Below are 23,707 nucleotides of genomic sequence, written 5' to 3' on the forward strand. Positions count from 1 at the left end.
ACAGGTAGACGAGGGTAGAGCAGTTGATGTGGTGTATATGGATTTCAGTAAAGCGTTTGATAAGGTTCCCCACGGTCGGCTATTGCAGAAAATACGGAGGCTGGGGATTGAGGGTGATTTAGAGATGTGGATCAGAAATTGGCTAGTTGAAAGAAGACAGAGAGTGGTAGTTGATGGGAAATGTTCAGAATGGAGTTCAGTTACGAGTGGCGTACCACAAGGATCTGTTCTGGGGCCGTTGCTGTTTGTCATTTTTATAAATGACCTAGAGGAGGGCGCAGAAGGATGGGTGAGTAAATTTGCAGACGACACTAAAGTCGGTGGAGTTGTAGACAGTGCGGAAGGATGTTGCAGGTTACAGAGGGACATAGATAAGCTGCAGAGCTGGGCTGAGAGGTGGCAAATGGAGTTTAATGTGGAGAAGTGTGAGGTGATTCACTTTGGAAAGAATAACAGGAATGCGGAATATTTGGCTAATGGTAAAATTCTTGGTAGTGTGGATGAGCAGAGGGATCTCGGTGTCCATGTACATAGATCCCTGAAAGTTGCCACCCAGGTTGATAGGGTTGTGAAGAAGGCCTATGGTGTGTTGGCCTTTATTGGTAGAGGGATTGAGTTCCGGAGCCATGAGGTCATGATGCAGCTGTACCAAACTCTGGTACGGCCGCATTTGGAGTATTGCGTACAGTTCTGGTCGCCTCATTATAGGAAGGACGTGGAAGCTTTGGAACGGGTGCAGAGGAGATTTACCAGGATGTTGCCTGGTATGGAGGGAAAATCTTATGAGGAAAGGCTGATGGACTTGAGGTTGTTTTCGTTAGAGAGAAGAAGGTTAAGAGGTGACTTAATAGAGGCATACAAAATGATCAGAGGGTTAGATAGGGTGGACAGCGAGAGCCTTCTCCCGCGGATGGAGGTGGCTAGCACGAGGGGACATAGCCTTAAATTGAGGGGTAATAGATATAGGACAGAGGTCAGAGGTGGGTTTTTTACGCAAAGAGTGGTGAGGCCGTGGAATGCCCTACCTGCAACAGTAGTGAACACGCCAACATTGAGGGCATTTAAAAATTTATTGGATAAGCATATGGATGATAAGGGCATAGTGTAGGTTAGATGGCCTTTAGTTTTTTTTTCCATGTCGGTGCAACATCGAGGGCCGAAGGGCCTGTACTGCGCTGTATCGTTCTATGTTCTAAGGTTCGGTATTATTAAGTGTGTGAAGGGCGGAACATGATGCAGTGGTTAGCACTGCTGCTTCATGGCGCCGAGGGCCCGAGTTCGATCCCGGCTCCGGGTCACTGTCCGTGTGGAGTTTGCATATTCTCCCTGTGTCTGCGTGGGTCTCACCCCCATAATCCAAAGGCTTGCAGGGTAGGTAGATTGGCCACGCTAAATTGCCCTTTAATTAGAAAAAAAAAGAATTGGGTACTTTAAATTTATTTTTAAAAAGTGTATGTACGTCATACTTGACAGGCGCATTTGCGTTTGTTGCTGCCCTCTGCTGGCAGCAACTAACAAAACACAAATCAGTCCTCACAACAGTTTGGCTTAATACAACTCTTATTTACATAAATTCCAAGACTCACAACTTGAACTCAGAATACTACCAGCGAGAGAGAACTTAGCTAGGCTCACTCTGGAGGGTATTGCGATGTGAGTTTCCAAATTCAGGAACTTGTTTCGCGAATGTTGATCCCAGGTTTATCACTGCTGAAATCTCAAAATGTCCTGTGTTCTTGGTTTATAGTTCATCCATATAAACAATCCGGAGCCTTGTTTTCGTGTTTGAAAACAAAGTGTGATCAGTGAAATGTCCAGTTGCAAGTTGTTCTGTCGGTTCCCACAAAAGTCATTCTGCTTCACACACAAGTCTGTTAGCCTCTTTTCCCATCATGCCTCACGGCACAACATGTTTTCCTCATCACGTTGATTTTGATACTTTTAAACGGAAAGTAGATTTTAACTCTTAAGCCCCAGGCGAGTATCATCATAGAATTTGCAGTGCAGAAGGAGGCCATTCGGCCCATCGAGTCTGCACCGGCTCTTGGAAAGAGCACCATACCCAAGGTCAACACCTCCACCTTATCTCCATAACCCAGTAACCCGACCCAGCACTAAGGGCAAGTTTGGACACTAAGGGCAATTTATCATGGCCAATCCATCTAACCTGCACATCTTTGGACTGTGGGGGGAAACCGGAGCACCCGGAGGAAACCCACGCACACACGGGGAGGATGTGCAGACTCCGCACAGACAGTGACCCAAGCTGGAATCGAACCTGGGACCCTGGAGTTGTGAAGCAATTGTGCTATCCACAAGGCTACTGTGCTACCGCGCTGAAACCTGATGTTTCTCTTGATTTTAAAAACTTGAGGGTAATGAAAAGATGCATTAATATATTCTAGCCAATTATTTGTTGACACCTGGAGACTAAGTAAATAGTGCTTTTGAATAAACACACAGTTCTGAAAATGCTCCTTGTAACCCACTTCTCTGAACAAGCTCATGGTTACTGTGGTTCAGTATCGAATGCTTCTGTGAAGTGCCCTCTGGACTTGTGTTGAAGCCACCATTTAATTACAAGTTGTTATTGTTACCTGATAGAGGATTAAATATTGCAAAACAATGAAAAATGGGAAGCATGTTATTAAGCTTCTAAAGGATGATCCCATCTGTACATTGTCAGAAATTGGAAACCATATATGTTTGTGCTGGATGTGTGTGATAATACATTATCATGTTGAATAATGTGAGCTTCCATTTTTGATTTTTTTAAACATCAGCTGTGTTTGGCTATTCTCCACACTGGGTGGGTTTAATGGTGATGGGGAAGATAATACACTGGGGAATGGCGGGAGTGGCTTTTAGAGAGTGAGAATGGGACTTCCACCCTCAGGGTTAGGGGGCGGGATTCTCCGAAATGGAGGCAGAGTGTCCGCACCATTGTGAAGGCCGTCGCGTTTCACGATGGCGTGAAATGGGTGCAGACACTACCAATTCTGGCCCCCTCAGGGGGCAAACACGGTGCTGGAGCAGTTCATGCCGCTCCAGCCTCCCTTCCCTGCGGCACCCCAACCCGCGCATGCGCAGTGGCGCTGCGTCATACCGCGATCGTGGGCCAGACCCCATCAGAGGCCTCCCCCCAGTGAAGGAGCCTTATCCCCCCCCCCCCCCAAAAAGCCCCTCCACCTCCCCACGACCATGCGCGCAGAGTTCCCGCTGGCTGCGAGCAGGTGTGGACGGCGCCGGCGGGACTCAGCCGTTTCCACATGGTCACTTGACCCATCAAGGCCGGAGAATCAGCGACCCGGCTGCGGACAGGCCAAACCCGCCAGCGCAAATGGCGCCGATTCTCCACTCCTCGGAGAATCGCGGGGCAGCGTGGCGCGGTTGCGGCGATTCTCCGGCCCGGCGCGGAGCTCGGAGAATCCCGCCCAGGATGTCCTGCCCTAAAGAGCTGCTGGCCAATCCGGTTGGCCATCGGCTCTGTAACCCAGCAGCGCCAGAAAAGAGTAGTGGCCACCTCTGGAACTACAGGCACTCACCGAGTAGTGACAGATATCGGACATACATTTTGGGCAGGCAGGGTTGGGAGACTGCAGGGAGGTGGGGGAGGGAGGTGGGCTTCAGGTCAGAGAGAATGGACAGGAGGGACTAAGTGCGGTGACCATCTTGGGGGTGTTGCCCTGATGCACGCAGTGGTCCCAACAAATGAAGGCCCCCCCCCCCCCCCCCCCCCCCCCGGTCTTTCTTGGGAAGCTATTTAGTATGAATATCAGGACTGGCGCAGCAAGACAGCCGAGGGATGAAACCCCTATACATGATCAATCAATACATTTTGTTGCTAACAAAGCCTGAAGTGTCTTGACGAGGCCTGAAATACCATCTCACAACAGATATTATAGATTTTGTTTTCAATTTGCAGTCCTGGTGAAGAGATTTGCATCCTGTAGCATTTGTTTCGATCTGCTTGTCAGATAAATCCATTGGGATTTCATGGCATGATCTCTGTATATCTGGGAATATCCTACCCAGGTGCTTCTTTACAGCTCTTTGATGTAGTAGTGATCTGTTTGAAAAGGTGTTACAATTTCTGTGACTAATTCTCATTCCTCTGCTGCAGGTTAATGGCAACATCCCTCCCAAACTGAAGAAAAGTGCCCATGAAATAATCCTGGATTTTATTCGCTCAAGGCCTCCATTAAACCCTGTGAGTGTCGCAGATCTTGTTAAAATGCAGAACAGCAACGGTTGACTTGCAAAGCAGTCTGATAAGCCTGGGCCACAATATAAACCATGAGCGTGAATCGTAAGACCAGAAAGTTACACAAGCTTTCTAGAAATGACGTGATTTCTTCGGCTGGAATTTTAAATGTTAAGGCATTGAAGAGGTTTCATTTGTGCACAGGAGTTAGCAGCAAGGGAGTTTGTGCTTGTCAAACCCATTTCCATTTATTAAGCTACTGAATTCCCAAGTAGTGTATTTAAAGTGAATCCAAGGGTAACAACATTAAGCACAAAATTAAGGCAGTGCAGTACTGAGGGAGTGCTACACTATTAAAGGTGCCATTTTTCAGATGATGCATTACACCGAGGCCTTGTCTGCCCTCTCTGTTTGGTGACGAGGATGGGGGTTATCCCCATTGTCCTGACCAATATTTACCCCTCAGCTGACACCACAAAGACAGATTATCTGGTTATTATCAGATTGCTGGGGTTTGCTCTATGTAATTTGGCTGCTGCATTTCCAACACAACAACAGTTATACTTCATAGCATGTTGCCATAGAGACTGAACTTTACAAGACGAGTATGTTTTGAAGTAAACCTTTAACTCAACTGAAGCAGATAATTCCTGGAGACATGCCAGTGTGGTTGGGTTGCTATGGGGAGGAAAACTCAGAGAGAAACCCATTGAGATGGGGGCAACAGTTTCAACAACTTTCACAATGTCTCACAGAAAAGGGCCAGCTACTGTTTGAGTCACAGAGAAACAAAGGGGTAGCTGTTGTGGACAGCAGGGAGGAACTACTTTCTGTTAACAACCAAGCAGGATACATGTTTCAGTTTCTGTTCAGAAGGAAGGGAAAAAGATCAGATGGGGCTTTAAGAAATAAATGGCAGGATCCCCCCCCCCCCCCCCCCCCCCCCGGGCGGAATTTCCCGTCCCATGTCAATGGACCTTTACATGGCGATCTTGCCTCGGATGGAAGAATCCAGCCCAAAGAGTCATCAAAGTGTTGCCTTGCTGGTGAAAATCAGATCCAGCAAACTCGAACAGGAGTGGAATGACTGTCGAAGGACCCTGGAAGTTTCAATCTGGCTTGGCACAGGGACGTGAACCTGCTGAAGAGCCAAGAGTGATTGTGGGACATGTTCCTGTCATGCTACATATCTGCTGGTAGCACGGATCACAGTTAAAGGGTTTTTAAATACCTATTTTGTTTGCATTATTTATTTAGCGTGGAAGAACCTTTTCTTTCATTCATCCTGTTAAGTAATGTTCGATCTGTGTTGATTTTAGTTTGTTTGTTTAAGTTAAAGCCTTAAAAAGTGCTATCTTGATATTTGGTTCTTTCCCTCTGTCCCTGGGAAAGTCATTCCTTTTTAATAGTTTCTATGAGGATCTTAACAATATCATAGTTACATAGAATTAGAAGTATAGCACAGAAACAGACCATTCAGCCCAATAGGTTTATATCCTCAAGAGTTTCCTCCTATCTTGTCTCAGTCTTTCTGCCCCCTTTTTCTCTTATGTACTCATCCAGGTTCCTTTTGAAAGTATCAAAGATGCTTGCCACAGGTACTTACACATTGGCAGCAAGTTTCACATTCTATTCACTCTCTGAATAAAACAAACTTCCTTGTTTCCTGATTGGATATATTACTCATGACCCCTAGTTTTGGATTCTCCCACAAGTGGAACCACCTCATACCCCTTGGAAACATTTCTAACCCTACAAAGGTCAGGGGTGCACTGACAATTGGAAACTTTCAGGAGATGACTATGTAACAGGCCACTGCCGCCTTGGCTTTCCAATTAAGGATGGTGTGTGGATCCCAGAGGTGGTGGGCCTAATTGGAGGGCCTGCAGCACTGGATGGACACCAGCCCCACTAGCAGAGGTGGGTGCTGCTGAGGGAGGTGGGAAAGTGCCCTTGGAAACCTGATTGATAGTTGAAAACTTTGGAAGACCCACAGCTCATAGAGTCATCCAATTTCAAAGAGAACCGCCCATCCATAAGTTAGCCTTTGCACTTTAGTGGCACATTCATGGGGCCATTAACAGAAGGCCGCAATGACCCTTCTACCTCCTGACTCAGTCGGCACTGATCAGACGCTAAGAAGATCCCAGTAATGTTAGCAACCTTCCCCCAATTATCCCTTAATTGTCTCTCTATGTTGCTGGGTGGATAGCCGCTGCCACATTGGTAAGATTCTGCCATTCTGTCCACATCTACCCTATCGAACCGTTTTATAATTTTAAAAGATCACTATTAGGTATTTAAGGGCGGTACGTGGCACAGTGGTTAGCACTGCTGCCTCACAGTGCCAGAGACCCGGGTTCAATTCCAGCCTTGTGTGACTGTCTGTGCGGAGTCTGCAGGCTCTCCCATGTCGACGTGGGTTTCCTCCGGGTGCTCCGGTTTCCTCCCACAGTCCAAAGATGTGCAGGTTAGGTGGATTCGACATAATAAATTGACCCTTAGTGCCCAAAGGTTAGGTGGGGATTATGGGTTTGCAGGGGAGTGGGCTTGGGGAGGGTGCTCTTTCAGTGGGTTGGTGTAGACTCGATGGGCTGAATGGCCGCCTCCTGCACTGTAGGGATTTTGTGGTTCTCGGTCAACTCCAAGTCTGCTCTTGTTTAAACAAAATAGCCCCAGCCAGTTCAATCTTTCTGGATAGCTATAATCTCTCATCATTGGTACCAGCCTTGTAAATCTTACACTTTGCACTTTCCCTGGTCAGATCTTTAACTGTTGTTATTTTCTCTGGGGCACAGGCGTCTGCAAGGAAACTCAAGCCACATCCAACCCGTCCTCGAAGTCTTCACGAAAGAATATTAGAAGAAATTAAGTCAGAGCGAAAACTACGGCCGGTATCACCCGATGAGATTAGACGCAGCAAATATGGTGAGGCTGCGACGTTTAAAATTGCCATTTTGTAAAAACATTGGCTTATATTATTAATTTGCTAAGAAGTAACAAAGGTACAAATACACCAAGTGGCCACATATATTTCCGTTTACAAATGAGTATGGGAGCCCCAAAATTATTTCTATAATTTTTAATCAATGAGAATTTAAAAAAGAATCCAAGATTGTAAGAAGCCGAAAATGGTTGTGGACAGCAGATAAAGTTTGAAAAGTGCCCCCTCTTTAGAGATATGTGTAATGTTCTAAAAGATGATATAATAATTGTTGCACGCAGTTAGAAGAGAAGCTAGCTCGCCTCCTAGTGTCTAATCCAGATCAGTATTATTAAAGATGGCTGCTCCCCGTGCAAGTTCCTGGCTCTCAGGACCAGATGATAATGAGCTGTATCCATGGAAACCTGGAGGGAACAATGAAGTAGAAGCGGCTTGTACTTCAATAGCATCTTATCACATCCTCAGAATGTTCCAAATGTCGCCACCAATGAATTGGTTTTGACAAGCATCCAATGTTGTTATGTTGGCAACAACAACGGGCAGTCTGCCCACAAGCAGCAAAGAAATGAATGGCCAGTCAATCTGTATCCGGCAGAAGTTTTTTTACTGTTTTGTTCACTCGTGAAATGTGGGCATCACTGGCTAGGGCAGCATTTATTGCCAATCCCTAATTGTCCTTGGGTGATCCACCCTTTTGAACCTCTGCAATTAATATGGCGATGCTGTTGGGTAATCCATGCTAACGTTTTGACGGTGAAAGAAGAGCAAATAGTGGCCAAATCGGGATGGTGTCCAACTTTGAGGGGAAGCTGGAGATATTCCCAAGCTGCCACTAAGCTTCCAGGTAGTTCAAGGAGGAATATAAGCCTCATAAACTGGAGAACACCCCTTGGTTCTTCGAATTGTGGCAGAGGATCTTTAACATTCACCTGGATTGGCAGATAGGGGTTCCGCTTTCATGTCTTATCCAACAGATAGTGCCTTCAAACATGCATTCCTCCCACACTCCCGCATTGAAGTTCTCACTTAGAGTACAGCCAACAACCATTGGGAACACAATTGAGAATGCTACCAGCTGAGTCAAGTTAACATGTGTAAAGTGCTCCCTGTTTGTGGTTTAGTCTCGTCTTTCAGATGTGTATTAGTGTGAACGTGTGTGCTTGATAGTAATTCATCTCTCGGAGCCTTTTGGAATAGGAAGAGTGAACATTACAAGTACAGTTATAAGATTTGCCCTTTAGAATATTAAAGGCCATTCATTCACCAATGGTAGGGCGGCACGGTAGCACAGTGGTTAGCACAGTTGCTTCGCAGCTCCAGGATCCCAGGTTCGATTCCCGGCTTGGTTCACTGTCTGTGCGGAGTCTGCACGTTCTCCCCGTGTCTGCGTGGGTTTCCTCCGGGTGCTCCGGTTTCCTCCCACAGTCCAAAGATGTGCAGGTTATGTGGATTGACCATGCTAAATTGCCCTTAGTGTCCAAAAAGGTTAGATGGGGTTACTAGGTTACGGGGATAGGGTGGAGGTGTGGGCTTAGGTAGGGTGATCTTTCCAGCGGCCGGTGCAAACTCAATGGGCCGAATGGCCTCTTTCTGCACTGTAAATTCTATGTCTTCTATGTCTATGTATTCCTTGAGCCCAGTCTGTCCATGATTACAAAATAGAAAATTCTAGCCAAAGTGTTGAGTTTGTTGTGGTGGCACTTTTAGGGTTAACGTCTGCCATGAAGTACCTGATCCTTTGAGGGGCTGGCATCATCAATCTGAGGGGTTTAACATGTTTATAGGACCCACATGACAGAGCTCAAGCAGTGTTTCACACATGTTAAGATTTTTATGCAGTGGTGCTTTCAATTGTATCATTTGTCATAAGGTATGCTTTGTGTTACACATTTGCTAAGAATGGCGTCATTTCACACGGCTGGCTAAATATTAATTAATTAGAATGAAAACTTGCATTTATTATCATTTCCCTGAGCTTTGGAAACTCCTCTTTCATATGCCCACAGGGATTCAACTCGAACATTTGATTGGAAGCTGTAGCAAGTTATTTTAACTCGATGTAACTTGCCCATTTTTCTAGTATTGTGTGTAGTTTGGGTCAGCCTTCAATGTGAGATGGATGCACTGGATAGAATTCAGAAAAAAGAACTGGGGATTTTGAATTGCACAGAAGTAAGGGAACCTCAGCTGACAGAACGGAGCATGTTCTCGTTGGTGAGGAGAATCATGGAAGGGATGTGATTCGCATTTTTTTTTTAAAGTTCCTGGAAGGATGGGAAATTGAATGCTGTCAGCAGCTCATTTAACCCAACTGCATTTGTAGAACTCAAAGGTAGGAATTTCACAAGCTCCAGACAAGGCTTTCGATGAGAAAATGGTTGCGTATAGTAAAGGGAGTCTAACTGGGAAAGGTTACAATAATTGTTTTGGAATATTACCATAGAACCATAGAAAGGTTAGAACATAGAACATACAGTGCAGAAGGAGGCCATTCGGCCCATCGAGTCTGCACTGACTCACTTAAACCCTCACTTCCACCCTATCCCCATAACCTAATAACCCCTCCTAACCTTTTTGGACACTAAGGGCAATTTATCATGGCCAATCCACCTAATCTGCACGTCTTTGGACTGGGGGAGGAAACCGCGTACCCGGAGGAAACCCATGCAGACACGGGGAGAACGTGCAGACTCTGCACAGTGTCCCAGCGCGGAATCGAACTTGGGGCCCTGGCGCAGTGAAGCCACAGTGCTAGCCACTTGTGCTACCGTTATGGCACAGAAGGAGGCTATTCAGCCCATCTTGCCATGCCAGCCTGGGTGCCCTTTCTAATCCCACCGTCCTGCACCCGGTCCACAGCCCTGTAGTTTACAGTATTTAAGCTGCAGATCCAGGCACTTTTTAAAAGAGTTTCAGGCCTCTGCCTCCACCACCAACTCGGGCAGCGAATTCCTGACTCCCACTACCCTCTGCGTAAAAAAGTTCTTCCTCATGTCCCCTCTATACCTTCTACCTATTATCTTGAATCTATGTCCCCTGGTTCCAGAATTCTCCATCAAGGGAAACAATTTTATCATGTCTATTTCTGTCTCTTCCCTTATAACTTTATGCATTTCAATCAAGTCACCCCTCAGCCTTCTTCGTTCCAAGAGAAATAATCCCAACCTATCCATTCTTTCCTCGTACCTACATTTTTCTAGCTCTGGCAAAATTCTTGTAAACCTCCTCTGCATTCTCTCCAGAACAATTATGACCTTCCTGTAATGTGGTGACCAGAACTGCACACATTACTCCAGTTATAACCTCAGCAGTGTTTTGTACAATTCCAACATTATATCCTTCCTTTTATATTCTATACCTCAGTCAGTGAAGGAGGGCATTCCATATGCTTGCTTTACAACCTTATCTACTTGAACTGCAGCCTTTAGGGACCTAAGTACTTGTACGTCAAGATCTCTCACTTCATCTACTCCTTTTAGTATATTCCCATTAATTATGTACTCCCCATAATTGTTTGACCTCCCTAAATGCATGACCTCACACTTCTGTGTTAAATTATATCTGCCACTTTACCACCCACTCGATCAACCCATCTATATTGTTTTAGAGATTGTAGCTATCCTCTACATTGTTCATCAATGGGCCAAACTTTGTGTCGTCTGAAAATCTCCCAATCGTGCTCCTCACATTCACGTCCAAATCATTAATATATAACACAAACAGTAAGGCTCACAACACCGAGCCCTGTGGAACACCATTTGAAACAACTTTCTATTTGCAAGGGCAGCCATCAACCATTACCCTTTGTTTCCTGTTACTAAGCCAACTTTTTATCCAGTTTGCCACATTGCCCTGTATCCCATGGGCTTTTACTTTCTTGGCCAATCTGCCATGTGGGACCTTGTCAAATGTCTTGCTAAAATCTATGTACACCACATTCACTACACTACCTTCATTAACCTTTCTTGTAATTTCCTCAAAGAATTCAATCAAATTTGTACGGCAAGACCTTCCTTTAACAAATCCATGCTGACTATTCCTGACTAGTCCATGCCTTTCTATGTGACCGTTAATCCTATCTCTCAGGATTGATTCTACTAATTTTCCCATCACCAAGGCAAGACAAACCCTTTTTAAATAATGGAACGAGATTTGCATTTCACCAGTCCTCTGGTACCTCCCCTGTACCTAGTGAATTTGGAAAATCATCCTCGGAGCATCTGCTATCTCCTCCCTGCACTCCTTCAGTCGCCGTGGAAACAATCCATCTAGCCCTGGCAACTTATCAACTTTCAAGGATTCCAACCCTTCGAGTACTTCCTCTCTATGATTATTCCATCCAATATCTCAGTGTTACTCCTGGACTACTATATCTGCAACATCCTTTTCTTTGTAAACATGGAGCCCAAATATTGATTTAAAACCTTTCCCACAGCCTCTGCATCTACACACATGTTCCCTTCTTCATCTCTGATAGGTCCCACCTTTTTCTTAACTAACCTTTTACCATTATTATATTGGTAAAACATCTTTGGGTTTTCTTTAACTTCACATGCTCTCTCTTTGATTTCCTTTTTTACTTTGCCGTTGTACTTCCTGTACTCGCCCAGGTTGTCTGCAGTACTTAGTTCTTTGTGCTTATCATACTCTTACATTTTCTGTTTGATGTTCCCCTGTATTCCTCTAGGCAACCAGGGGAGTCTAGATTTGGCAGTACCACTCTTATTTTTGGAGGTCACATGTCTCCTTTGTACATTTAGGATCTCACTTTATAGTGCCTCCCACAGGTTTTCCACTGATTTATCCTCGAGCGGTGTTGTTCTATCCACCTCAGGCCAAGTCCTTTCTCATTCCTGATAAATGTGCCTTCCTTCAGTTCAAAACTTATACTCCTGCTTTATCTCTGCCCTTTTCCATGCTAATAATAATAATCTTTATTAGTGTCACAAGTAGGTTACATTAACACGGCAATGAAGTTACTGTGAAAATCCCCTAGTTGCCATGTCGCCAGTTCGGGTACACGTATGGAGAATTCAGAATGTCCAATTCACCTAACAGCACGTCTTTTGGGACTTGTGGGAGGAAACCGGAGCACCCGGAGGAAACCCACGCAGACACAGGGAGAACATGCAGACTCCGCACAGACAGTGACCCAGCCGGGAATCGAACCTGGGACCTTGGTGCTGTGAAGCAACAGTTGTAACGACCGTGCTACCTTCTGAATCTAACTGAATTGTGATCACTATCCCTGAGCTGGTCGCCAACTGTCACGTCACTTGCTTGTCCTTCTTCGTTCCCCAAGACTGGGTCGAGAATTGCAGCTTTCTCGTTTGGTTTGTCACTAATTGGTTGAAAACTTTCTACGGGACACACTGCATGAATTTTTCTCCCTCGATGCCCCTTATATTTTACATTGATGTCACGGCAAGATTCCAGGCTGAAAGTTGCAGGGTTGTTTTTTGTTTGGTCCTTTACCATTGGTTACTCAACTCCTATGGGGAGTGCCCATTACACTGCACACTCTATCTGATTTGTTGGGTCAAGGGGCTGGTTTAGCAAGGGGCTGGTTTAGCAAGGGGCTGGTTTAGCACAGTGGACTAAACAGCTGGCTTGTAATGCAGAACAAGACCAGAAGCGCGTGTTCAATTCCCGTACCGGCCTCCCCGGACAGGCGCCGGAATGTGGCGACTAGGGGCTTTTCACAGTAACTTCATTGAAGCCTACTCGTGACAATAAACAATTATTATTATTAAGGGGCTGGACCAGTCAGGGCAAGTTATTCTCTTTTATGTTTTTGTTGAGAGGGTGAGTAGAATGTGCCTGAATCCTCCGCATTTTGAAGATTTTGTGATCTCAATGAAGCGTTTAAATTCTTGGGCTCAACAGAGTAGATGCTGGGAGGATGTTTCCCTCGGCTGGAGAGTCTAGAACTTGGGGTCATAATGTCAGGATAAGGCTTCAGCTGCTTAGGACTGAGTTGATAAGTAATTTCTTCACACAGAAGGTTGTGTTTATTTAGAATTCTCTACTGGAAAGCTATGGATGCTCAGTCGTTTAGTATGTTCAAGATTGATAGACTTTTGGATACAAAGGGAATCCAGGAATCTGGGGGCTGGGTGACAAAGTGTACTTCAGGTCGTTGAGCAGCAGTGATCATATCGAATGGCAGAGCAGGCTTGAGGGGCAGATAGCTGACTCCTGACTTATGTTATTGTGCAAACAGACTGGTCAGTGCACAACAAAGGAAATGGGTGCTCGGATGGGGTAGTTACATGGCCGTAACAAATCCCACCTGATATGCCCTCCGTTTGAAACAACAGTGAATTTGCAGCATGGAAACTGGCCAACCCAGCTGGGTTGGTCCATGCCAGTGTTTATATTCCATGTCCCACCAAACTTCACGTAACTCTGCCATCTCTCCATCTATTGCTTTGCGTCTTACACTCCAGTCTAGTTTGATGTTTAAATTCTCCTGTGATAGTCCTGATATGGCTCGACATCCATATTTCAACAAGTACCTAAAACAAAAACCAGAAGAGCTGTAGAACACCCCAATCATCTCTCAGTTTTGTATCTGAAATATTGTCTGTCTAACTGTCTGACACAATGAAAATTTACTATCAGAGACTAGGGTCCATTCTGAAGACCCCTAATCTCTCCCTCTGTTGGTTTAAGCTGATGTGTTTTTCCCTATTCATTTCTATACATTAAAATGTCTAGTTAAAGGGCAGCATGGTGGCCTAGTGGTTAGCACAACCGCCTCACGGCGCCGAGGTCCCAGGTTCGATCCCGGCTCTGGGTCACTGTCCGTGTGAAGTTTGCACATTCTCCCCGTGTCTGTGTGGGTTTCGCCCCCACAACCCAAAAATGTGCAGAGTAGGTGGATTGGACACGCTAAATTGCCCCTTAATTGGCAAAAATAATTGGGTAATCTAAATTTATTTTTTTTAAATGTCTAGTTAATAGAATTAATAGATTTTGTTTATTATAGAATAAATATATTCTATTTTAATATCAAAGTATCAATAATAATTAGTCTTATTGCCTTAATAGTGTCATTGAGACCAAACAAAAAGTGATTTTTTAAACACATTCCTTTTTAACATGAGTCTGGGACTTGCTCATGTATTTGTATGTTCATGTTTGTCTCTGTCTGCCTTTCTCTATGTCTGTGTTTTGACTTGTCTGTCTGCCTCTGTGTCCCCGAGCCTGTGCCTCTGTGTGTCTGCCTGTCCCTGAGCCTGTGTCTCTGTGTGTCTGCCTTTCCCTGAGCCTGTGCCTCTGTGTGTCTGCCCGTCTCTGAGCCTGTGTCTCTGTGTCTGCCTGTCTCTGAGCCTGTGTCTCTGTGTGTCTGCCTGTCCCTGAGCCTGTGCCTCTGTGTGTCTGCCTGTCCCTGAGCCTGTGCCTCTGTGTGTCTGCCTGTCCCTGAGCCAATGTGTCTGCCTGTCTCTGAGCCTGTGCCTCTGTGTCTGCCTGTCTCTGAGCCTGTGCCTCTGTGTGTCTGCCTGTCCCTGAGCCTGTGCCTCTGTGTGTCTGCCTGTCCCTGAGCCTGTGCCTCTGTGTGTCTGCCTGTCCCTGAGCCTGTGCCTCTGTGTGTCTGCCTGTCCCTGAGCCAATGTGTCTGCCTGTCTCTGAGCCTGTGCCTCTGTGTCTGCCTGTCTCTGAGCCTGTGCCTCTGTGTCTGCCTGTCTCTGAGCCTGTGCCTCTGTGTGTCTGCCTGTCCCTGAGCCTGTGCCTCTGTGTGTCTGCCTGTCCCTGAGCCAATGTGTCTGCCTGTCTCTGAGCCTGTGCCTCTGTGTCTGCCTGTCTCTGAGCCTGTGTGTCTGCCTGTCCCTGAGCCTGTGTCTCTGTGTGTCTGCCTGTCCCTGAGCCTGTGCCTCTGTGTCTGCCTGTCTCTGAGCCTGTGCCTCTGTGTGTCTGCCTGTCCCTGAGCCTGTGTCTCTGTGTCTGCCTGTCTCTGAGCCAATGTGTCTGCCTGTCCCCGAGCCTGTGCCTCTGTGTGTCTGCCTGTCCCTGAGCCTGTGCCTCTGTGTGTCTGCCTGTCTCTGAGCCAATGTGTCTGCCTGTCCCTAAGCCTGTGCCTCTGTGTATCGGCCTGTCCCTGAGCCTGTGCCTCTGTGTGTCTGCCTGTCCCTGAACCTGTGTCTCTGTGTCTGCCTTTCTCTGAGCCAATGTGTCTGCCTGTCCCTGAGCCTGTGCCTCTGTGTGTCTGCCTGTCCCTGAGCCTGTGCCTCTGTGTGTCTGCCTGTCCCTGAGCCTGTGCCTCTGTGTGTCTGCCCGTCTCTGAGCCTGTGCCTCAGTGTCTGCCTATCTCTGAGCCTGTGCCTCTGTATGTCTGCCCGTCTCTGAGCCTGTGCCTCTGTGTGTCTGCCTGTCCCTGAGCCTGTGCCTCTGTGTGTATGCCTGTCCCTGAGCCTGTGCCTCTGTGTGTCTGCCTGTCTCTGACCCTGTGTCTCTGTGTTTCTGCCTGTCCCTGAGCCTGTGTGTCTGCCTGTCCCTGAGCCTGTGCCTCTGTGTGTATGCCTGTCCCTGAGCCTGTGCCTCTGTGTGTCTGCCTGTCTCTGACCCTGTGCCTCTGTGTGTCTGCCTGTCCCTGAGCCTGTGTGTCTGCCTGTCCCTGAGCCTGTGCCTTTGTGTGTCTGCCTGTCCCTGAGCCTGTGTCTCTGTGTGTCTGCCTGTCCCTGAGCCTGTGTCTCTGTGTGTCTGCCTGTCCCTGAGCCTGTGCCTCTGTGTGTCTGCCTGTCCCTGAGCCTGTGCCTTTGTGCGGCTGCCTGTCCCTGAGCCTGTGTCTCTGTGTGTCTGCCTGTCCCTGAGCCTGTCCCTCTGTGTATCGGCCTGTCCCTGAGCCTGTCTCTGTGTCTGCCTGTCTCTGAGCCAATGTGTCTGCCTGTCCCCGAGCCTATGTCTCTGTGTCTGCCTGTCCCTGAGCCTGTGCCTCTGTGTGTCTGCCTGTCCCTGAGCCTGTGCCTCTGTGTGTCTGCCTGTCCCTGAGCCTGTGCCTCTGTGTATCGGCCTGTCTCTGAGACTGTGCCTCTGTGTCTGCCTGTCCCTGAGCCTGTGCCTCTGTGTATCGGCCTGTCCCTGAGCCTGTGTCTCTGTGTCTGCCTGTCTCTGAGCCAATGTGTCTGCCTGTCTCTGAGCCTGTGCCTCTGTGTCTGCCTGTCTCTGAGCCTGTGTCTCTGTGTGTCTGCCTGTCCCTGAGCCTGTGTCTCTGTGTCTGCCTGTCCCTGAGCCTGTGTCTCTGTGTGTCTGCCTGTCCCTGAGCCTGTGTCTCTGTGTGTCTGCCTGTCCCTGAGCCTGTGTGTCTGCCTGTCCCTGAGCCTGTGCCTCTGTGTATCGGCCTGTCTCTGAGCCTGTGTCTCTGTGTCTGCCTGTCTCTGAGCCAATGTGTCTGCCTGTCTCTGAGACTGTGCCTCTGTGTGTCTGCCTGTCCCTGAGCCTGTGTGTCTGCCTGTCCCCGAGCCTGTGCCTCTGTGTGTCTGCCTGTCTCTGAGCCTGTGTGTCTGCCTGTCCCCGAGCCTGTGCCTCTGTGTGTCTGCCTGTCTCTGAGCCTGTGTCTCTTTGTCTGCCTGTCCCTGATCCTGTGTCTCTGTGTGTCTCTGAGACTGTGCCTGCCTGTCCCTGAGCCTGTGTGTCTGCCTGTCCCCGAGCCTGTGCCTCTTGTGTGTCTGCCTGTCCCTGAGCCTGTGTCTGCCTGTCTCTGAGACTGTGTGTCTGCCTGTCTCTGAGCCTGTGTCTGCCTGTCTCTGAGCCTGTGTGTCTGCCTGTCCCCGAGCCTGTGCCTCTTGTGTGTCTGCCCTGTCTCTGAGCCTGTGCCTCTGTTTGTCTGCCTGTCCCTGAGCCTGTGTCTGCCTGTCCCTGAGCCTGTGTGTCTGCCTGTCCCCGAGCCTGTTCCTCTGTGTGTCTGCCTGTCTCTGAGCCTGTGTGTCTGCCTGTCCCCGAGCCTGTGCCTCTGTGTGTCTGCCTGTCTCTGAGCCTGTGTCTCTGTGTCTGCCTGTCCCTGATCCTGTGTCTCTGAGACTGTGCCTGCCTGTCCCTGAGCCTGTGTGTCTGCCTGTCCCCGAGCCTGTGCCTCTTGTGTGTCTGCCTGTCCCTGAGCCTGTGTCTGCCTGTCTCTGAGACTGTGTGTCTGACTGTCTCTGAGCCTGTGTCTGCCTGTCTCTGAGCCTGTGTGTCTGCCTGTCCCCGAGCCTGTGCCTCTTGTGTGTCTGCCCTGTCTCTGAGCCTGTGCCTCTGTTTGTCTGCCTGTCCCTGAGCCTGTGTCTGCCTGTCCCCGAGACTGTGTGTCTGCCTTTCTCTGAGCCAGTGCCTCTATGTGTCTGCCTGTCTCTGAGCCTGTGTCTGCCTGTCTCTGAGCCTGTGTCTGCCTGTCTCTGAGCCTGTGTGTCTGCCTTTCTCTGAGCCTCTGCCTCTGTGTCTGCCTGTCCCTGAGCCTGTGCCTCTGTGTGTCTGCCTGTCCCTGAGCCTGTGTCTGCCTGTCTCTGAGACTGTGTGTCTGCCTTTCTCTGAGCCTGTGTCTGCCTGTCCCTGAGCCTGTGCCTCTGTGTGTCTGCCTGTCCCTGAGCCTGTGTCTGCCTGTCTCTGAGACTGTGCCTGCCTGTCTCTGAGCCTATGTCTGCCTGTCTCTGAGCCTGTGTCTGCCTGTCTCTGAGCCTGTGTCTGCCTGTCTTGAGCCTGTGTCTGCCTGTCTCTGAGCCTGTGTCTGCCTGTCTCTGAGCCTGTGTCTGCCTGTCTCTGAGACTGTGTCTGCCTGTCTCTGAGCCTGTGCCTCTGTGTGTCTGCCGGTCTGCCTGTTTCTAAGTTGCATGTATCTGTTTCCCTATCGGGTTGGCAATGACTTTGTGCCCCCAAGGGCCTGGGGGGAGGTGGTGATGTTTGCTGGTGGGCACCTCACATTTCCTGTTTGGGTTACCTGGCATCCTGTTTCTGCCAGAACATTCCCAGTTTTTCGTTAAATGTCCCAGTGTCCTCGTGGTTTTCCCCAAATTGTTCAAAAATCCCGGTTTTGTATCTCACCCCTCCCATTCCATTTACTGTCACCAAACACAAGCACAGCTGTGCTGCACCCTGGGAATCGGAATGCATCCAATCGCCATCCATTAGGCAGCTGGGCCAGGACACTCCCTCATACACAAAAACCCTTCTCCCCGGCATCTAGAGCCAGCTGCCATCTGCTTTCTTTTCAATGGGGCAGCTTTTCGCTGTGCTGGTCGTTTCATCTTTCCGTGCCCTGATTGGTCGTTCCATCACAACTCTCCGATTGGCTATTTGACTCTGACTGGAAGAATATGCCTGTCACTAAACTTTATGAAAGTCTCTCTCACTGTTTGAACTCTGAAAAAAAGGTGTTCCGAAGGTGACATTGAGCACAAAACGTTGGGGGAATAATGGCGCAGGTGCTAAATTTTGGAGGTGCTAGGAGTGATTTTTGGAAATGACTTGGGGGGGGGGGGGGGGGGGGGGGGGGGGGGGGGGGGATTTATCACCTTCATACGGATAGATTTCCCCCATTTGAGATGTGTTGGCTCATTTAAAGCACAGCTCCCGGCTGAAAGCGTCCTCTGTTCGTTCCCAGTGTGCCAGGGCCAGGATTTTCCAGTCCCACCCACGGGTGGGAATCGTCGCGGGCGAGACAGTGAATTTGACAGACCAGGCTGAGGTCCGGCCTGGAAAACCCAGGCCAAGGCTTTAAATGGAGATTGGTCTCACCGTTATAAATGTACAGCAGAGTTAAAGTGGATGAAGGGATTCTGAACCTTGTAACAAATTAAGCCCTGGTTCAGTTTTATTTAAGGAAGTGTAATTAAAACAAAAGTCTGTGCTTCATTATTGCTGTCTTCAGTAATTGGGTGTCTTAACAAAGTTGGTCTTGAGCCAACTGATTTTTTTGAAGAAAGGCTGACCCACAGCAGACAAGATGCCGGGCTGAACGAGCTGAGAGTAGGGCTCCCGTCCCTCAAGGAAAGGATGCCCCAACCTCGAGAGCTGCCAGTCAATCCGATTCGGCCGCAGTTGAGTAATTCCAGGAGCGCCAGAAATCAGCAGTGGCCAAACCTGGGGCTATTCACAGTCCTGAAGAGAAAATCCATGGATGCCAGACTTGCAAACAGGTCGGGGCTTTTGGTCAAGGAAGGATCCGGGATCCTCGGATGGCTTTTGTGAGCTCCTGGGAGGAGGGCACAAAGGGGTAGGGGTTGAAGTACAGTCTTGTTGAAAATGTCCCAGATGGACACCGGGGAAACACGGGTTATTGCAAAAGAAGTGGAGACAGGTCGGTTATGTCAATTGGCCAGTTAAAGGCCTCAAATGGCTTGTGGGCAGATGGTTTGGCTGAGGCATCACCTGCCCACCGTAATATGGGGGATAGCTCAGAGGTGGATAGAAAGGCGGTGAGCTAGCCATCTGTTTTATTTTATGTGCCCCCTCCACCCCGATTGCAAATACATTGGCAGGACGGAGGGGGCAGCGTAAAATTCCTCTCGTTGTGCGATTCTCTATGCATAAGTGGCTGTATATTCCAGTGTGCTTGGATATTAATTTGTGTTTATATCTTTGTTGTTTGTGTATGTTTGTGTCCATTGGATGTGTATATGTGACTATCTTACTTGTTTTTTCATTGATCCTTTTCCTACTGTAGTTTGCAATAAACTTGCACCCTGCAAAAACACAATAGGTGAAAGTGAATCTGCACTGAGACTAATCTATGGGTTTACAATGGGCCTTTAACTATTGCCAACCTACTGTGTTCTCATGCTCTATGTTACTTGACACAATAACTCAGTTTAACACAGGTACTGGGTGCCTGAAACGGGAAATGCTGCACTTCCTCCTTTCTTGACAGGCACAATGTTCACTGGGCCATACAGTTCAGGAAGTCTGTATCAACATGTGCTATGGATTCTCAGCCAAGACTAGATTTACATATATCACTACACTTCTCTGCCAGCCAGAAGCTGCTGTCCACTTTCCACATAACAAACGATGAGCACAGTTAGCCTCACTGATATTAACACAGAAGAGTTTGAAGGATTAAAACCAATTCTAATTTCTGGGTAACTATGCTCCTGACCCCCGACTAGACTCCTCGAATAACCTCCGTGACCACCTGAAAGCCGTCCTTCCCTCCCTCCCTCCCTCCCTAACCATCGCCCCCCACGATAGCAGGAGTTTTACCACGGAGGCTGAAGTCCATGTAGCAGGACCCAGAGAGGCATCTTCCTGGGCAGTCAAATAAGTGGGCCACTGCCGTGACTGCCATCCTGTTAGAGGTGGCAGCCCCAGAGCTGCCAGCCCAATCAGCAGCTCCACTGCTGGTGGTGACCATTGTCGAGGCTGCAACTACAGAGGGAAGTTGCTGCTGGGGGGGGGGGGGGGGGGGGGGACAGGCAGTACCATTGCTGGCGGGAGGCCTGACCCCCACCTCCGAAGTACACTGTCAGGCCACCAAATGCCCCGGAGGCAGGACATGGCACTTAATTGGCCATTTAATCAGCTGAATTGTACTCCAAGTGGTCAGTCAATCCTCTAACTTTCCTGCCACTGGCCAAGTGGCATGGTGACGGAACGATGTGGGTTAAACCCACTCCTAACCTCTACCTGTGCCATGCTCCCAGCCTATCACCAAGGTGTTAGTAAAATCCCAACCTTTGTGTTTGCCTGTTGGGAAAGAGCAAAATTGGGCTCCATTTAAATGCTATTTGCAAATAAACTATCTGCTAGCATTACCTACAGCTGGCACATAAAGAATGGTCATTGGGAGGAGGCACTGAAGCTGCAAACTCATACTCCAGTTAAAAATCAGCATCTTAAGCAGCGAAAGTGCAAATAGTTGATTAAAGTATCAACATAACGTGTAACAAGCATCGCCGTGGACCCACTTTCAATTGGTGCTCCCAAGAACCAAATTGTATCAATCTTAAACAGTATGTCTTCGTCCTCCTGCATTAATTGATGCCTTTGGTTGATTCGACTTGTCTGTCCTTTCCGCGAGTCATTTTAAAGGACTAAAACACGGGGAAAATCGGGAGTCGTGCTCTGTGTATTTTACTGTTCTGCCTTTATCAATTCTCTGCAAAAGTTGAAAATATAAAATTTTGATGATGAGATGAATTTCTAACCCTGTATTTTTTTTTCCTGTTTTTTTTTTCCTAATCGTTCTTCCAGTAATGAGGCCACTTAGCATGTCTTGCAGTTTTGACTTGTCAGGTAAACGTAGCTCCAGTACCTGACATGTGGTGGTCGTCATGTCTCGCTTTTGCTTTCGCCTCTTTCACTGCATCCATCTTTAATTTGAACCATTCTTAGCTCGGTGGATTAATTTAGCGCTGCTGTTGCCTGTGTGATTTGTGCTTGGCGCAGGGGCTTTGGTGATGTGATTTCAATGTGCGTGGTGACAGGATGCTTTCAGCCAATGAAGCATGTCATAAATTGAGTTTAAGCCAAAAGTGTGTAACCCTGGTTAGATGTGGAACTAGTTTATTTATTTATTCATGAGATATGAGCATCGCTGTCAAGGTCTGCAATTTATTGCCCGTCCCAGGTTGTCCTTCTACAAGGTGGTGGTGAGCTGCCTACTGCAAGCGGCTGTGTGGTGACAGCATTCGCACAGGCAGAGTGTTTCAGGATTTTGACTCCGTAGCAATGAAGGAATGCAGGATATTTCCAAGATGGGATGGGGAGTGACTTGTAGATGGTGGTGTTCCCATGTGTAGGCTGCCTTTATTCTCCTAGGTGGTAGGTGTGGTGGGTTTGGCAGGTGCGGTTGAAGAAGACTACCATACTTGCTGCCAGAACTGATGGGGACGTAGAGCTGAGTGTCAGCTTATATCTGGAATCTGCCATCGTTAAGGGACATCATGTAGGTGGGACATAGGAGGGGGTGAAGGATAGATGCTTGGGGGACTCCAGAGATTTCTATATGGGGCAGGAAGGAAAGCTCTCTGGCTTTGATTGGATAGGGAAGAGTTAAACCCGGAAGTAGCCTTTTTTCTTCTTTAGCTTTTCATTTCTCCCTCATGGGGTGACTGAAGGAACTTTCTGGATGGATGAGCTAAGTTGGGCCTATGGGCCGTCCTCATCTTTGTATGTGCTGTAATCAGACAAACAGAATGAATTTAAGCAAAAGTTAATTAATTAAGGGGCCAAACGTGTGGAGTTACATCCATTGTGCGATATGTTGACTACAGTTCATCTGTGTATATCCTTTTTACTTTTCTTGAGTAAGATTCAGTTTTAGTGGCCATTACTGAAACATGGTTAAAGGATGGTCACGACTGGGAGGTAAATATCCGAGGGTATCAAACTATTCGGAAGGACAGAGTGGATTGTAAGGGAGGTGGTGTAGCTCTGTTATTTAAGGATGACATCCGGGCAATAGTAAGGGATGACATCGTTGCTATGGAGGATAAGGTTGAATCCATTTGGGTGGAAATCAGGAATAGTAAGGCGAAAAAGTCACTGATAGGAGTAGTCTATAGGCCACCAAATAGTAACGTTATGGTGGGGCAGTCAGTAAACAAAGAAATAACTGATGCATGTAGAAATGGTACAGCAGTTATCATGGGGAATTTTAATCTACATGTCGATTGGTTTAACCAGGTCGGTCAAGGCAGCCTTGAGGAGGAGTTTATAGAACGTATCCGTGATAATTTCCTAGAACAGTATCTAATGGAACCTACGAGGGAACAAGCGGTCCTAGATCTTGTCCTGTGTAATGAGGCAGGATTGATTCATGATCTCATAGTTAGGGATCCTCTCGGAAGGAGCGATCACAATATGGTGGAATTTAAAATACAGATGGAGGGTGAGAAGGTAAAATCAAATACTAGTGTTTTGTGCTTAAACAAAGGAGATTAGAATGGGATGGGAGAAGAACTAGCGAAGGTAGACTGGGAGCAAAGACTTTATGGTGGAGCAGTTGAGCAACAGTGGAGAACCATCCAAGCGATTTTTCACAGTGCTCAGCAAAGGTTTATACCAACAAAAAGGAAGGACGGTAGAAAGAGGGAAAATCAACCTTGGATATCTAAGGAAATAAGGGAGAGTATCAAATTGAAGGAAAAAGCATACAAAGTGGCAAAAATTGGTGCGAGACTAGAGGACTGGGAAATCTTTAGGGGGCAACAGAAAGCTACTAAAAAAGCTATAAAGAAGAGTAAGATAGATTATGACAGTAAACTTGCTCAGAATATAAAAACAGATAGTAAAAGTTTCTACAAATATATAAAGCAAAAGAGAGTGGCTAAGGTAAATATTGGTCCTTTAGAGGATGAGAAGGGAGTTTTAATAATGGGAGATGAGAAAATGGCTGAGGCACTGAACAGGTTTTTTGGGTCGGTCTTCACAGTGGAAGACACAAATAACATGCCAGTGACTGATAGAAATGAGGCTATGACAGGTGAGGACCTTGAGAGGATTGTTATCACTAAGGAGGTAGTGATGGGCAAGCTAATGGGGCTAAAGGTAGGCAAGTCTCCTGGCCCTGATGGAATGCATCCCAGAGTGCTAAAAGAGATAGCTAGGGAAATTGCAAATGCACTAGTGATAATTTACCAAAATTC

The 23,707-nt window shown here is 47.6% G+C and overlaps 1 protein-coding gene across 2 annotated transcripts in view; it reads left to right on the top strand.

Annotated features, from left to right (window-relative positions):
• The window catches only part of LOC119972251 (protein spire homolog 1-like), a 265,885-nt gene that overhangs the window by 174,409 nt on the left and 67,769 nt on the right, over positions 1 to 23,707 (top strand). Inside the window, exons 7-9 of one of the 2 annotated variants that reach the window (XM_038808654.1) lie at positions 4,124 to 4,210; positions 7,003 to 7,132; positions 21,312 to 21,353. In XM_038808654.1, coding sequence (XP_038664582.1) covers positions 4,124 to 4,210; positions 7,003 to 7,132; positions 21,312 to 21,353 — 259 coding nt within the window. The remainder of the gene's footprint in view (positions 1 to 4,123; positions 4,211 to 7,002; positions 7,133 to 21,311; positions 21,354 to 23,707) is intronic. The other variant, XM_038808655.1, reaches the window with a different exon arrangement.

This window comes from Scyliorhinus canicula, chromosome 10 (genome assembly GCF_902713615.1).
Source record: "Scyliorhinus canicula chromosome 10, sScyCan1.1, whole genome shotgun sequence".
Taxonomy (NCBI): Eukaryota; Metazoa; Chordata; class Chondrichthyes; order Carcharhiniformes; family Scyliorhinidae; genus Scyliorhinus; species Scyliorhinus canicula.